At 41.6% G+C, this 15,710-nt stretch overlaps 1 protein-coding gene across 3 annotated transcripts in view; it reads left to right on the forward strand.

Moving 5' to 3' along the window:
- The window catches only part of bmpr1bb (bone morphogenetic protein receptor, type IBb), a 32,266-nt gene that overhangs the window by 6,759 nt on the left and 9,797 nt on the right, over positions 1-15,710 (forward strand). For 2 of the 3 annotated variants that reach the window (XM_077542714.1, XM_077542716.1), the window contains exon 3: positions 12,129-12,303. In XM_077542714.1, coding sequence (XP_077398840.1) covers positions 12,249-12,303 — 55 coding nt within the window. In that variant the 5' untranslated portion in view covers positions 12,129-12,248. Of the gene's footprint in view, positions 1-2,179; positions 2,254-12,128; positions 12,304-15,710 lie in introns of all 3 variants that reach the window. The other variant, XM_077542715.1, reaches the window with a different exon arrangement.

Raw genomic sequence — 15,710 nt, forward strand, 5'->3', positions numbered from 1 at the left:
TATGTCTGGGGATTGACATGGCAAGTTTGAAAATGTCTAATTTGCTCATATAAATAATTGTGGAGTTCAAACCAAATGACTTTTTAGAAGCATTTTTTTTTTTACTGTGTCAACTGACGTGAGCCAATATACGATATCGTGCCGTCATCTGCTGAAAGCTTCATCTTTCGTTCCGCTGCTGTCAAACCCGAGAAGGGCCCCTCTTCCTCTTCGTCTGCCTGCATCAGCGGCTCTGAGAGCTTTTAGGTAGCCCGGGATCGCATGACAATAAAAAAAAAAAAAAAAAAAAAAAAAAAAAAAAGCTAGCGCCGAGCTAACCTGCTACAGGTCGGATTGTTATTGCAGGTGCGGTGGCGGCGGCAAACTCGGCACGTAAGGCAGGCTAGGATACATTTTCAAAATCAGTCAAAATCCAATAAAACAGGTGAAGGTGATTGCTTCTGTGAAAATGGCTGGGAGTATATAAGTTAAAGGCGTATGTTGACTTTTGGACCTTAGGGAGCTGAATTTTCAGTTTTCATTCCCTGGGAACGCTTTGCACCTTTTGTGATTGTTTGAAATGATAACAAAGATAAGTAAAAAAAATAATAATAATAAAATAAATAAAATTCAGATATTTCAAAATTTTGGAAAACTTTATTTACTAGATCAATTAATACAGAGCTATTTATTTAAGTTTTCATTTACGTTTTTCAAGATGCGCTGATGACCCTGGGAACTCCCTGAACTTTTTGTTAGAATTTGAAAACAAATGTGTATTTTAAAATTAAAGAATAAAATATGACAATTTTGCAAATCTAAAAAGTTGTTCAATAAATTCAAGTTCAGAACTGGAATTTTTTCAATTTTATTTTATTTCCACGCCAATATTTGTTTCCTTTTTACTGAAAATGAATATCGGCTCCAAATATCGGTCATCGGCCTCCTTCGCTACTAATTATCGGTATCGGCCTTGAAAAAAAACATCGGCCTATCACTAGACTCTACACACATTTGGATTGATTTCATGCTGGACTTGCTTTTCCTACTTTTGCGGTTGAAAGTTGGCCGTGTTTATTTGACTAAAGCCGCAGGTAACCTCGACTGGCTAGACTTGGAACTCCGAAGGTGTTTCAGTACACATTGCTGGACCGCATGCCGTAAGGATGCAAATCACGTCACTTCGGACTCGGGAGGGAGCGAACACTTGTGGGAACGCCGTCACGCCGTCTTGATTTTCTCCCGGTAACCCTATCACCGTAGGCAGTAAATTTTTGCCTGAGATCAAGCAAATAAAAAAAAAAAGAAAAGAAAGGGGGGTTGGAGACAGAATCCTGAGGGTCTCCGCTGGAGTTAAATCCCTTAAATTGAACCTTCATTGGGGGGTTCAAAAGGACAAGCTGGGATGTGAGGAGGAAGGGGATAGCTGCGGTCGCTCTGGTCAAGACGAGCCCCGAGGGTTCCTTCTCGGGGATCTGACTTCTGTCTGCGTAAACATGTCTGGAATGGTACGCTCCGTGTGTCTAGTGTGTGTTCTCGTGTGTGTGTGTCAAGTGCACTGCATGTGAAGTGGAGATCAGGCAGTCTGGAGGCGGAGGCGAGGCTGGGTTACAGTATCAAAGTGTCTCGCTGGACGTTTGGTATGCGACTCGGTCTTTACCTCCCCAAAGTGAAAGGCACACTTTCAAAACAGAGCGGCAACTCCGAGGTCCGACGCGACCTGTTGTTGACGTCCCTTTTGTGTGGATTTCCGGCATTTTTTTTCCCCCATAGGAAAATCTGTTGCAGTCATGTAACCAATATTGATATACACACATTATTTTTTCATGTTTTTAATTGTAATTGACATTCAGATTTCTTAAGTATACGCTTGAGGTGTGCGATACGCAGAGAAATTTACATCACGGGTTGGTACGATCTACATACCGATTGAGTTTTTTGTTGTTTTTAATACATGAAATAAATGGCAATTTTCTGGCATTGTTTTTTCAGTTTATCAAAATGTCAAAATACAAATTTGTTATAGACAAAAAAAAAATCAATATAGGGATAGACCGATTATCGGTAAAGTCGAGTATCGGTGCCGATCTTCAGCATTTTGACGAATATCGGCATCGGTCTTTTTGAAGAATCATACGGCCGATAATATCTCAATTTAAAAATGTGTCAATTTCAGGAAAGTATTTATTTCAAATTTCAGTTAACGTTGTAAGAGATGCTGCTGACCCTGGGAACTCTCTGCACCTTCTGTTTTTGTTTGAAATTTGAACTAAGGTAAGTAAAAATTTTAATACTGAAAGATATCTTTAAATTTTGAAAAACTTTATTTACTGTAGAAAACAACAAGGAGCGATTTATTTGTTTAAGTTTTTATTTGACTTTTGAAGACATGCTACTGGCCCTTGGGAGATCTCTGAACTTTTTGTTAGAATTTTAAAACAAAGATGTCTACTGACTAAGATTTTTTTTTTAACACCAATATTTTACGAATCCTAAAAGTTGCTCAATAAACATATGCTTAAAAATTCAACACATTTAAGAACTGGAGTTTGTCATTAAAAAAAAAAAGATGCCGATATTTTCCTTCGTAGCGAAAATGAATATCGGCTCCAATTATCGGTTATTGGTGTCCTTGAGTACTAATAATCGGTGTCGGCCCTGAAATAACCATATCGGTCTATCTCTAACAATATACGTTTTATATCGTATTTACGATATACAGTGCATAATAGTTTTGCACAATTGGAGACCCCCCCCCCCCCCAAAAAAAAGCATTGAATTTATCTTCCGTTGCAACAGAAGGGCGATAAGGAGACGACACACTCCACTCTCCACGTCTCCGCTCGAGCTCTTTGACACCCCCTCACTCCTCCCGGGAGCCAAAGCCACAACGGGCAACCCGACACCCATGATGTCACCCCTCGGAAAGATCCCGGACTACCGAGCCTCGGTCAGTGCTCCCAAACGCTCGAACCTCCACACCCCCAAATCAGCCATACGAAATAACACCGCTGATTTGCATTCACTCGCCAGCAGTCGTGCCGGATTAAATCTACACCGCAATTTGGGTGAACTGGGAAAAATAAAATAAAAAATCGAGATATGTGCCCTTGTTGTGTAATATTATAAAAATATCGATATATACAAAATAAAAAAGATAACATAAAGTTTAGCTAGCTTAATGCTAGCATTAATGTGAAACTCAATTGACGGGCTAAGAGAAATTGGCTTAAATGTTCCATGAAAAAAATGCTACTTCATCACATGAATTTATCGACTATATCGTGCCTTGTATATTACATGCAGTTTTGAGCAAAATGTATGGGAGCCGTTTTTTCATATTAACTCATTTACTGCCATTGACGGCTATAGAAGTCAAAAATTCATTTTAGCTATTTTTATTAGTTTAATATTTTTTTCCCACTTTTGTTAACAAGAGTATAAAAATCTAGATTTGTTTTAATTGTACATTTAGAACAGATTGGAATTTTTTGATTAATTTTGAGTTAACTAGTGAAGTCATGCGATTAATTATGATTAAAAATTTTAATCGCCTAACGCCCCAAATTTTCTATATCGTTTTCTTTTCTTTTTTAAAAAAAAAATTCATTCACTACCATTGACGGCTATAGACGTAAAAAATTCATTTAAATTATTTCTATTAGTTTAACATTTTTTTCCCCACTTTTGTTAACAAGAGTATAAAAATCTAGATTTTTTTTTATTGTACATTTAGAACAGATGTAAAATTTGTGATTAACTGTGAGTTAACTAGTGAAGTCATGCGATTAATTACAATTAAAAATGTTAATCGCCTGTCGCCCCCAATTTTTTTTTTTAAATGAATTTATGGCAGTGAATGAGTTAAGTGGATAGCCGACTAATTGGATGAACAATAATGGAAAAGGTTCACATGAACTCAAATTTATCCATCTGTTTATTTTCTAATTCACTCGTCTTCATTAGGAACGCAGGTGAGTTGGCGTCCCTCCCATCCGATTTAGCCGCGGCTACACCGTGGGTTGGTCCAGCCAATCGCAGGACTATTTTTATAATTTATTCAAATCTAACATATTACGTTATGTATTCTCGTTTTGTTTTGTGCGGGACAAACATTGAGCAGCTGTTGACGCTGCGTCTTCTCCAGTTACAGACGCTGGCAGCGTTCGCCGCCCGCCCCCCTCAAGGGACGGGCACGGGCGGGCCCTTAATCGTGTTTGTTCTCCCGGGGTGGGTGGGCACGCCGCGCTCCGCCAGTATTCTTGGCACGAGAAGAGAGGGACGCGGCCCAAGGTGTCAAACGAGAGTGTGGCTGGTGACAAGAAATAACGCGCAACTGGTCGCTCTCTGCCGGGACCCGAGGCGCCATCCGCTACAGTGCGGTCATGCGTGCGTCCATCTTCTATAGCGCTTGTTCTCATGACGGTGAGCTGGAGATGATCACAGCTGACTTTTGGCAAAATACGTTTTTTTTGTACCGCTAATTTGGTCTGTTTATTTTGGGTGTAATTCCACTGTCGAACGCTAGATGGCGGCACACTATTTTGTATGACACTAAATGTGAAACAAGAACAGGAAATATTAACTCATTCACTCCCATTGACGGCTATAGACGTAAAAAATTCATTTGAACTATATTAGTTTCACATTTTTTTCCACTTTTGTTAACAAAAAAACTTTTGTTTTTATTGTGCATTTATAACAGATTTAAAATTTGTGATTAATTACAATTTAAAAATTTTTTATCGTCTGACGTCCCAAATTTTTTAATAATCTTTTCTTCTTTTTTTTTTTTTTTTTAATAATCACATTACTGCACTAGTTAACTCAAGATTAATCACAAATTTTATATCTGTTCTAAATGTACAATACATTTTTTTCTAGGTTTTCACAAAATGGAAAAAAATGTGTAACTAATAGTTCAAATGAATTTTTGATGTCTATAGCCGTCAGCGGCAGTGAATGAGTTCATAGATTTTTTTGCTCAAGATTATCTACTGACAAATCCTCTTCAACCCTGATTTTTACGCCTACAGAAAGCACCGGCTGTAGCTTCATTTTATAATGTACATCTTCGGGCATGGTTCCTGATATTTATTGTGAGATGATACGTTTGTTGGTTTAGAGAAAATGAAAAAGACACTCGACATCAACGGTATATTGTGCGCGCCGACATATTTACGTCATCTGCGAGTCGGGAAATCCCTAATGCAATGATGTCACCAACATGCGCTACAGCGCGAAGACGGTAGAGACAAAATCTCTACCTTCGGCAAAATTGATACCATTTACTGTATATCGCCCAGCTCTACTAGAGAGTATTTATTTATTCATTTATTTTTACTTTTATAAGTTATATCACTACTAGAAGTCGATGCTAATTTCTTATTAGCATGTCAATGGGATTTACATTTGCTTTAGCATTAGCGCTACTCGGAAACACACACTGCTCCCGGTGCTCCGTTTAGCACAGTGGTGTCCAAACTCGGTCCTCGGGGGCCGGTAGTCCTGCAGGTTTTGGAGGTTTCCCTGCTCCAACGCACCTGTTTCAATCAACAGGATTGTTATCAGGCTTAGTAGAGCTTGCTGATGAGCTTCAGCTGTGTTGGAGGAGAGAAATATCCAAAACCTGCGGGACTACCGGCCCCCGAGGACCGAGTTTGGACACCACTGGTTTAGCATATTCATTATTTTTATTTTTTTAAGATTAAAATGTTTTTATGATCGTTAGAAGCCCAAATTGGAATCACAATTACATTTTGACGAGCACACCTGTGGACAATTTCGAGTTTTCTTTTCGGTTAACCTAATTTAACTTTTGGTGTTTGTCGGCAGCCAATCACAGTTAAGCATCCTGTTGTTGTATAATATTAGCTTAGAAGTTCTATCTCAGATAAGTGCTATAGCGCTTTGGCTAAAATGCTAAATAATGTATCAGGTAATATACTATGATCTGACAAGGGTAGTAAATCAAATGCTAAAAGATGTCTTGTAATATCAGAGCACGCGAGTGCTTCTTCAGGTTTTGGATCCGACGAACCCATTAAGACAACTTTGCTTTTTTAGACTTGGGATTTAAGTTGACGTCTCGCTGCTGCAGCTTTCCGCCCTCCGACCGTGCCGCCACTCCCGCTCGCTTCCCGTTAAGTGAAGGAGTGATGTTTCAGAGATGGATAGCATTTCCAGCACTTATCGACTGGTCGGCGGCGGCCCGGCATGACACCGCGTCGGGATACATTAGCCGTGGGAGGGTGTGTGTGTGTGGGGGAGAACTTGACAATCTTCCCGAAGAATAGAGTGGCTTCCCAAGTGCGGAGGGCAAGATGTTAAAACACGGCGGCCGTCCCGAAGCGAGGCATCGATCCCGGGGCCTCGTTGCTCCGCGCGCTGCTTCCTGTGTTTTCATTGCAGGAGGGCAAAACAACGCTGCCAATTGCTGCGTATCGAATGCCGCCCCGTCTCTAGGGAGGGACGCATCATGTCGCCTCGAGATTCAAAATTCGCATGTTTGTTTTTTGTCTTGGAATAACTACTGAAATAAAATTAAATAATAATAATAATAATAGTTAAGGTACTTCAATTCAGAAAAAGCTTGGTAAGAAGCGTGCCAATTACTTCTTTTTTTTCACACAAATTGACACTATCAGTCTCTAGTAATAGCTCGAAATAAATCTATCAATCTTGGATACTTGAACTGTCTGGGAATTGTTGTGGAGCGGATGCTTTAACACTCACGTCCACCCTAAATATTTCAGTCTAATCTGTTCCACTGGAAAAGACATTCAGTGCCCCCCCCCCCCCATTCCAAAACCCTCCTGCTCCCACACCCCCAGAATCAATAATGGTACAGTCTCATGTTATCCTACTTCAACCAGGAAGTAGCTTCATAACCAAGAAATAGGTTCATGTTTGTGTTTTTCACTTTTCTTTCTATTTTGATTTTCGACACATTGCCCCACCCGAGAACGGAAAATGGTACAATCCAATCATCTTAAACCTTCAACTTTGAACCAGGAAGTGGCTTGCTAACAAACAGACAAACAATGGATGCAACTACGCCCCCCCCCCCCATTACTGTTAGACAAATTTATTTTTGCCATTTTAGCCACAATAGAACAGTTTACCCCCATCCCATAATGGAAATGGTACAGTCTAGTCATTTTAAATCATCATGCTCCTTATAACAGGAAGTAGCTTGCTAGTGAACGGACAAACAAATTACATATTATGATTATTTGGGCGGGGGGGGGGGTGTCCCCTCAAAAATGTATTTAGTCTTTTCTTCTAGTTGAGCCACAATGGAAGTTTCCCCCAGCCATATCATAAAAGAATGGTACAATCCAGTTGTTTTACATAAATTAGAAATTGACAAACAAATATTGCACAACACATTTTCGTCACTCGTGCTAGAGGAATATTTTGATTTTTTTTTTCCATTTTGATGAACGTGTCCCTCACTACACTTGAACGATTTAAAATAGAACGTATTTATACGTTTTTGGGAGCAAATGAGTTAATGTTCAAATGCCGGCAACAGAAGTGAGTAGACCCCATAGGTAAAAAATTTCCCCTATGAGTAGTTGAAGCTTTGTAAGTGTCCCTCACTACACAAAATAAAATAAATAAATGGTAAAGTCCAGTTAAAGTATCATCATCCTCCATAAACTAGGAAGTAGCCTGCTAAAAAAGAAAAAACAAACGTCCATGATTTTGTTTGAGAAAATTATTTTCATTTTTTGCTGTCAAATCAACATGGAAGCATTCCCCCCCTGGCCCAGAATCAAGAATGGTTCAGTCCTGTCACCTAGCATCATCCTTCATGAACCAAGCTAACGAGCAACAAGCAAACAAACAAGGCACCAAGATTTTTTATTTTATTCAATAATTCAATTTGTCCATTTGACCCCGTACCAGGGTTGACGATGACGCAACCCGCTCATCATACGTCATTTCCCGTCAACCACGATAGTGGCTTGCTAACAAATAATAGACAGGAAGTAGCTTTCTATGTGATTTACTTTCACTTTGCGTGAACAATTAAGCCTCGCTGGAGTTTGGATCTCGCTCCTTAATGCAAACACTGAACTCGCTACTTTATGACGTCTGCGATGACATAAAAGCCTAAAATAGCATTTTATGGCCACTGACAGATAATCACTGCCTATTAACGTCGGTTAGTGTGGATATTTTACTGCCTTATTTAATAAAAGTGTGGGAAAGAACATTTCAGAGCACACACAAAAAAAAAAGTCAGCACGGTGTCGGTTCCCTTAAGTAAGCTGTAAATTGAAATGTGTTTCACGGTGTATGCGTCGCATTGTGGACGCGCACTCGCACCGAAAGCGCCGTTACGAACAGCAGATGGAAAAAAACATCCACTTTTACAAAAGGTCACTGTTTGTTGCTGTGCTCCGTCTTGGAAGAACTTTAAAGACGCGGACAGCTGTGGGATTTGCACGTTTTGCGAGCTGCTGCGTTTCCGTGCCCGTACACACAAAACGGAGACATACGATCCATTTTGTTACACATTTTAAAACTATGGCGGACCAAAAACTGCCAAAATTTAAAATAAATAAATGACTAAAAGGGAAAAGAAAAACGGTTATAAAAAATATAGTTACAAAATTAAATACAAAAAAATAAATATAAATGGAAAAAATATATATAAATATATATATCCCTAAATAAATAAAGTAAAAATAAATACAAAAATAAAAGACGAGATTCAAAAAAATTTAAATGGACCACCCCTCATTTGTATAACTTTTCGACCTGACAGAGCATCCGCAGCATAAAATAAATAAATGTGAGAGCAGAGCATATTTATTGATTGATTGATATTTAATTTTATTTATATATTTATTTCAACATTTTTATATTTTTATTTTTTGAATCCGTGGTTTTTATTTTTGTAAACTATTTGTCCATATTCTTGCCACTTCTCTGTCACTTATTTAGCACCTGCTGCAAAGTGTGTGTGTGTGTTTGTGTGTTTGTGTGTGTCAGACGCGCTGAGGTCTAATGAGAGCAGGCAGGTGTGAGGGTCACGGCCAGTTTGCGGTTCGACCCCCGCCGTCCGCTCGGTCTGACCGGCAGAGGAAGTGGCTAATTAGGGCCGCTAGCTGACGCGGACCCTCTGGAACCCGTGGCCACCTTCGTTAAACGTTCATTCCATGTTCTTTACTTGAGCAGAAACTTGCAAAAAAAAAAAATCATCCAAACGATGAATCATAACTCGAATGAATTGTAAATTGGGGAACTCTGAAGTCAAGGTACTGTTGTATGATTCCAACTTTAATCTCATAAGATTACGATTCTTTTCTTGATTTTGTAAGGTTACGACTTTTTCCTTCTAAAATATGAACATTATTCTCGAAAGATTACAACATGTGCAATACAGCCACAGTTTTTCTTGCCCCCCGTCGGAGCCTTTGGCGGGCGGACAGCTGCGTTGCCGCGGTAATAAACATCTCGAGATGACATCACTTTTAAGTCCGCAAATCCTCCCGATTTCACGCAAGGTCCGAACGTCGGCCGTCCGACACGCATTCCGACGTCATCATCTGGCCTCTTTTGTTTCACGGGTTAGCCCGAATCGCTCCCAGTGGTCCGCGTTTACTGCGTGATGATGATGAAAGGATTTTTTTTTTTTGCTTGGAAAATGAAATCTGAAGATTGTCTCGGTGCGCACGATCTCTGTTTGATAAGAAAATGTTTGTAGATGGAGTTTTGCGACTGCACAGGAGGAGGAGCCACATTCATGTCAACTTTACAGCAAAAACATGATTTTTTTTTCTTTTTTTCTTTGAGAGAGCTCAATATTGTTCATTCTGTAATTTTACCGATTCGACATCTCATCATCATCATTGCTCTCTTTTTTCTTTTTCTTTTTTCAATTTTCAATAACAGCTTGGTAATCATTTGTTTAGTTTATGGCTTTGTAACCCTTTCCAGACTATCTAGCTATCCATCCAGCCATCCTCTATAGCTGGCTAGCTAGCTCTATACGCTATAGCTAGCTCTATACGCTATAGCTAGCTAGTTCTATACTCTATAGCTATCTATCTAGCTAGCTAGCTATCTATCTAGCTAGCTAGCTAGCTACCTACCAACCTATCTAGCTAGCTATACTGTATCTAGCTAGCTCAATAGCTAGCAAGCCAATGCAATCTTAAATCCTCCTGTCAATCCAGTGTTTTTTTTTGTTTGTTTGCAGTTATGTGGGTGTGTTATTGGCACAAATGTCTAATTTACCAAAAAGATATAATCCAAAAAGCTGTCCTGCTCCAATTAACATAACAGGGGAGCAAAGGAAGTTTTCATTGGCACCAAAGGGTCCTCTGTGGTGGACTGACCCCTCCAACCCCAAACCCCACACCTAGTGACGCTCAATCCCGCCTTGCCGCCCCTCCCGAGGAGCTCCACGCTTTGTGCTGGAGCGCAAAAGACAACGCGACCGATTCTCTCCGACGTGGCCCCCCTCTCCGCCATGTTCCAGGGATGCACAAGCACAAATGGAGCGGCGGTGTGGGGGTGACGACTCCGGAGCTCCAGGCTGGGTGGAGGTGCAGTTCCTCGCACTCGGAATGCAGCAGGAGGCGCAGGGTGCTCCGGCCCATTTGGCTCCTGCTGCTTTTAACACCACCAAGAACTCAACTCTGTTAAAATTCTTCCACTTATTTGCACGAGAATGCAGTTTACAAGAACACCTTCTACGTTTGTTGAGTTTGTGTAAAATCTTATAAGATTAGGATTTTCCCCTCAAAAGAATCAAATTGTTATATATTTTAAAATCGTCGCATCCTTGAATTGTATCACACCCCATGCATCGAGAAATGTATTAAATCGTCTTTTGTGGAGAGATGCAATGCACACCTGACATAAATCGGTATAAATTGTTTTTACCTTGCTGAGAATTTTTGGGGGTTTCTTTTGTTTCTATAAGTAAATTTAGTTTGCGCTTTGAAAAAAACAAACAAAAAAAAACAAGAATTGAACTGTTTACATCGGGAAGAGAATGCATCACCCAAGAATACTTTGTGACATGTTTATGATTTTTTTACTCTCGGGGAACTTGATGTAATCTGGCTAATAGCCGCCTTCATCCTTTTACAACATATTGACGTGAGGAATGTGCCCCCATTGTTAACGTGCGCGTCTGTGTAGTGGATTAGCGCCGAGTTGCGAAGTGGCAGCGGCCGTGCCTGGAGGTGTGAGCTCTAATCGCCTCCTCATCACCTGACGCCAACGCCGCGGCTTCGGCCCCTTTCGCACACCCCCGATGCACACAAACGCACGCCATTCTTTAGCATTTGTGTTGTAATGGCTTGCTGTGTACACCTTAGTGAGTTCACTCATTCACTCCCAGCCATTTACTGAAGCAATCCCCTAGCTACCTCCCTAGCTAGCTCCCATGGTGCTCGTTTACCTGCTACACACCTGCTACCACAGTTTGGCTTTAGCCCCAGGTGCTAGCTAGCTAGCACCATGGGAGCTAGCTAGGTAGCTAGCTAGCACCTGGGGCTAAAGCTAGCTAGCTAGCACCATGGGAGCTAGCTAGGTAGCTAGCTAGCACCTGGGGCTAAAACCAAACTACGGTAGCAGGTGTGTAGCAGGTAAATGAGCACCATAGGAGCTAGCTAAGGAGCTAACTAGCTAGCACCTTGGGCTAAATCCAAACTGTGGTATGCTAGCTCCTTAGCTAGTTCCCTGCTTGTTTACCTGCTAGCTAGCTAGCTAGTATCAATGGTTAAAGCCAAACTGTGGCAGAGTTTTAACTTTCTGGATCTGGATTTGCCACCTTAGCTTATGTATGACTTTTCTTAAAAAAAAAAAGAAAAAAAAAGAAAGAAAGCTATTCTCACAGGCTCTCACTATCAATTTACTTTTTAGAATGGATGACCTATTGATTATATAATCAAATAATCTAATGGATTTGTATTTGTGGCTTCTATTGTATCTATGATCCTTCAATCCCGCCCCCTCCCCCGTTGCCTCCCTCTCGGCGGTTTGTTGTGGGGTCCACATGCACTCAGCTGTTGCCTCAGTGGCAGAAAGAGCCGGACACCCAGAGAGAAGTAACACCCCCGCCTCATAATACCCCCTCTAACCCCCTCCCCCCTCCCCACCCCTTTGCCTTTCTCTCCCAGGCTGTCAGAGTCGTGCAAGAGGTGGACGACCAAGAAGGACTGTGGCGGTCTTCAGGACGACTACTTGGTGATCGCTGCGGGAGGGTTTGAAAAAGTGGCGGCGGCGGCGACGGCGGCGCGATGCTGGCCTGGCACGCTCTGCTCCTGATGGCACTGCTGAACCCAGGATCGGAAGGTGAGTCCAGACCAGACAAGCGTGCCGATCATCTGTATGGGTGTCCCAAATTGGGACTCTTTAAAACGTTATTATTGCTATGCAATCATGTTTTTTTTTGTTTTTTTTTTTTAAACGTAACCCTCATCTTATTTATTCTTGTAAGATTTTTTTAAATAAACTTTATTCAAATTAGATTTTGATTTAAATCTTCAGAAAACGCGTTATTCCCATTTATTATCGTACAAAAAACATAGATTACGACATTTAATTTATTCATCAACAACTCAATCAATCAATTAATCATTTAACTTAAATTTCAGCCTCTCAACAGTAAACCTTTATACCACAAATACATTCTTTATTGAAGGTTTAAATTTTCACAAATGCTCAATGCTGTCATGTTATAATATATGCGGCTGTAAATATGTCAGTGAATGAGCCGGCAAATACGCTTATAAATGAAATTACATTAGCGCTAGCCACAAAGCTAACGCCCACAACCCGAAATGTATGTGGACTCAGCTAAACATCCGAAACTTGAATTTGAAATTCATAGTCATAAAGATGATTCGGCACGTAAATAAAAAATAATACAAATAATTATCTATGTCAAAATATAGCAAAATAATTGCTCATTAACTTTCCGTTGTCATAGAAACTGTATACACATGTGGAATCATCCCGAACATACAAGTAGCAATATGAAGCTTCCGTAAACAATCCACAGGAACTCTAGCATGGCAACATTTGTACGAGAGTTCATGACCCCAAAATACTGGCCTCTGATTGGTCTATTGCCATACGTTCAAGTATCATTGTGTGTCATTATCACAGATATGCAATATTATTTCTATTCTTAGATTGTAGCAGCCCGGCTAACCACTGAGCCTACGTGGCGGCCATGTTAGTAGGGGCAACTTTCCCATCAAAGGCAACGTGCGCCCATTGAAGAAGGGTCGGAAGTCGCTTGTTGCTCAAACCAGTTTTCATGAGGTTGGCTTTTTTTTTTTGGCAACACCAAAGCAGTGCATACCACTCGAAAATCTACAAATATTTGTATCTATGAAAAGTGGCTTCCAGTTCCCTTGTAGTTATTGTACGGCGTTAAAAGGGTTCCCGCCGCACACTCCTGTTTCGAAACGTTTGAAGACGGACAGCCAGTTGTCTCTTTACGATGAATGCCGACAGTGTCCTGCTGGCCTGGAAGGTTGTGACAGGCGGGAGGGTCCGTGAACCCCCCCCCCCCAACCCAAGCCCCCCTCCACCTCCTCAAGTGGGGCACCTCGGCATTTGTTCCCTTTCTAGTCGGGAAAATGATTGACAGGCGACATTTTATTTGCATTTCAAATACTTCAGCGGCACCACTCACGCATTCCCGTGGGAGTTTAGTAGGACATAAACACCATCACTATACTGTAGATTTGTTTTCATTTTTTCCTTTTTTTTTACTCATTTTTTGCATGGAAATAAATTTGTAGTTTTTTTTGTTTTTTAATCTGCTGAGTGATTCTGATGAGCCAAAAGCGGCAAAATTGGATGAATACATAACAATCACTTGCCCTGATACTTCCTCGACTTCTTTGTGATCTGATATGTTGACGGTCTCTCAAATGAGTTCAACATATGCGGGATTGCTCGTAAATCTGAGCGGCGCAGTCTTTCTCACCAGCCACCTGTTTTTATAAGATGGCTGCTGAGGCGCACACACACATGAGAGATACTTGTGTTTGAAATTGGTGTGGTTTGTCTAGTTTCAGTTGGGCAGAAGACTGAAACGTTTGTTAGAGGAAGCGGCAGCGATGAGTCTGGCTGAGCAACAATTTGGCGGGAGGAAATCCATGTAAATGTTACGCCTCCTCAGCCCGTGTCGAAACGACTCTAAGCCGCTTAGATTGGCCGATGATTTAAATCAGCTTTGACCACGCCCACAACCGCGCCCTCCCAGCTGGCCTGCGCTTGTCTGCGGAATTACCAACATGAGGTCTAACCCGCCCCTGCGCAGTTATGCAGTGCTGAATTCACAAAAATACACTTTAAAAGGAGTTGGGTCAAAAGTAAACCAATTATGGATCCAAATTGGACCGATCCACTTTATGGGTCAATTTGACCCAACTTTCTGGGTTGTTTTATACAAAATGACCCAATTTTTTGACCCAAGTGAATGATCTGACCAATATTTGAGTTTGCACTAAAAGACCCATTTCTTGACTCAAAATTGGGTCAAATCAATCCATTTTTGACCCAAAGTTGGGTTATTTTTTAGAGTGTAGAGCACTGAAAGTCATGCAAGTGTAAATTTACTGTAAAATCACATAAACAAATGTTATAAACTACAGATTTTTGTGATTGATCGGTAATTTGTGCAACAGGCAGATAAGTTCCTCCATTGAGTCCGTCTCAGGGTTCGGCGGAGGTCAAGACACACCTCGCTTGGCCGCCATTGGCTGCAGGTGATCACGTTGCATCGCTTGTTAGTCGACCTCTGACTGACTGTTGTGATGCTACGTCATGTGATCATTTTTTTGTCGAGCAAAAAAAAGAAAGTGTGTGGACGAATATGCACAATATAAATTCACATATATTACGTAAAGTATGGTGTTCCACAGGGTTCAATTCTGGGGCCTCTGCTCTTTTCATTTTATCCGCTGCCCCTGGGTTGCATCTCAAGTTGAGCAATTCTAGATCCAATCAAGTTAAGAACTGCCGTCTTCGTGATTGTCCAAAACCAGCGTCTCGCATTGCAGCCTGTCTGTGTTTGCGTGTTGTCTTTGTGGTTCTAACGCCTTTCTGCAAAACTGGCACCCGCGCGTCACATATCTTTGCCAGCCAGTGCAAATCTAGCAGGACTTGGTCCAAGGATGCGCGGGGTCAGAGGGTGGGCAAGTCCGGAATCATCTTGTCAAACGGTGACGGACACTTCTGCGCTGTCTTCCTCCTCAAGGCTTCACGGTCACGGCTGGTAAACACGAGGCAGGTTGCCGGAACAGTGGAAACAGATGACCCGGGGGGGGGGGGGGGGCATGATGGATCGGAATGCGCTCTTCCGACACGTTCACGCGTCGCCTACGTCCCATCTTTGAAGCCCGCCGAGGGTTAAGCGGCGTGAGGCTGAGGCCTGAGGATAAACGACCCCCCTGGCAGGTTGCCGGCCGGCTCCTCCAGGGGTCGGAGGGCACCCCTGAGACACATGCAAGATGTCTCCTTTGAGCGGGGGATTTACGACGGCCACATGGAGGAACTTATCTCGCTCGTCATCCTTCGTGCTTGTGAGGGCACGGGTTTGAACGGTCGTCAGGGTGGGAAATTGCCACTCGGCAAAACCAGCGGGAATATTTTTTCAAAACTATCAATCAGTCAAGCTTTTCGTGCAGCAAACATTATGAATGCTCGTGTCCGAGTCAATACATTGATTAGATTTTAAGGTG

The sequence above is a fragment of the Vanacampus margaritifer genome, chromosome 14 (assembly GCF_051991255.1).
Source record: "Vanacampus margaritifer isolate UIUO_Vmar chromosome 14, RoL_Vmar_1.0, whole genome shotgun sequence".
Lineage (NCBI taxonomy): Eukaryota > Metazoa > Chordata > Actinopteri > Syngnathiformes > Syngnathidae > Vanacampus > Vanacampus margaritifer.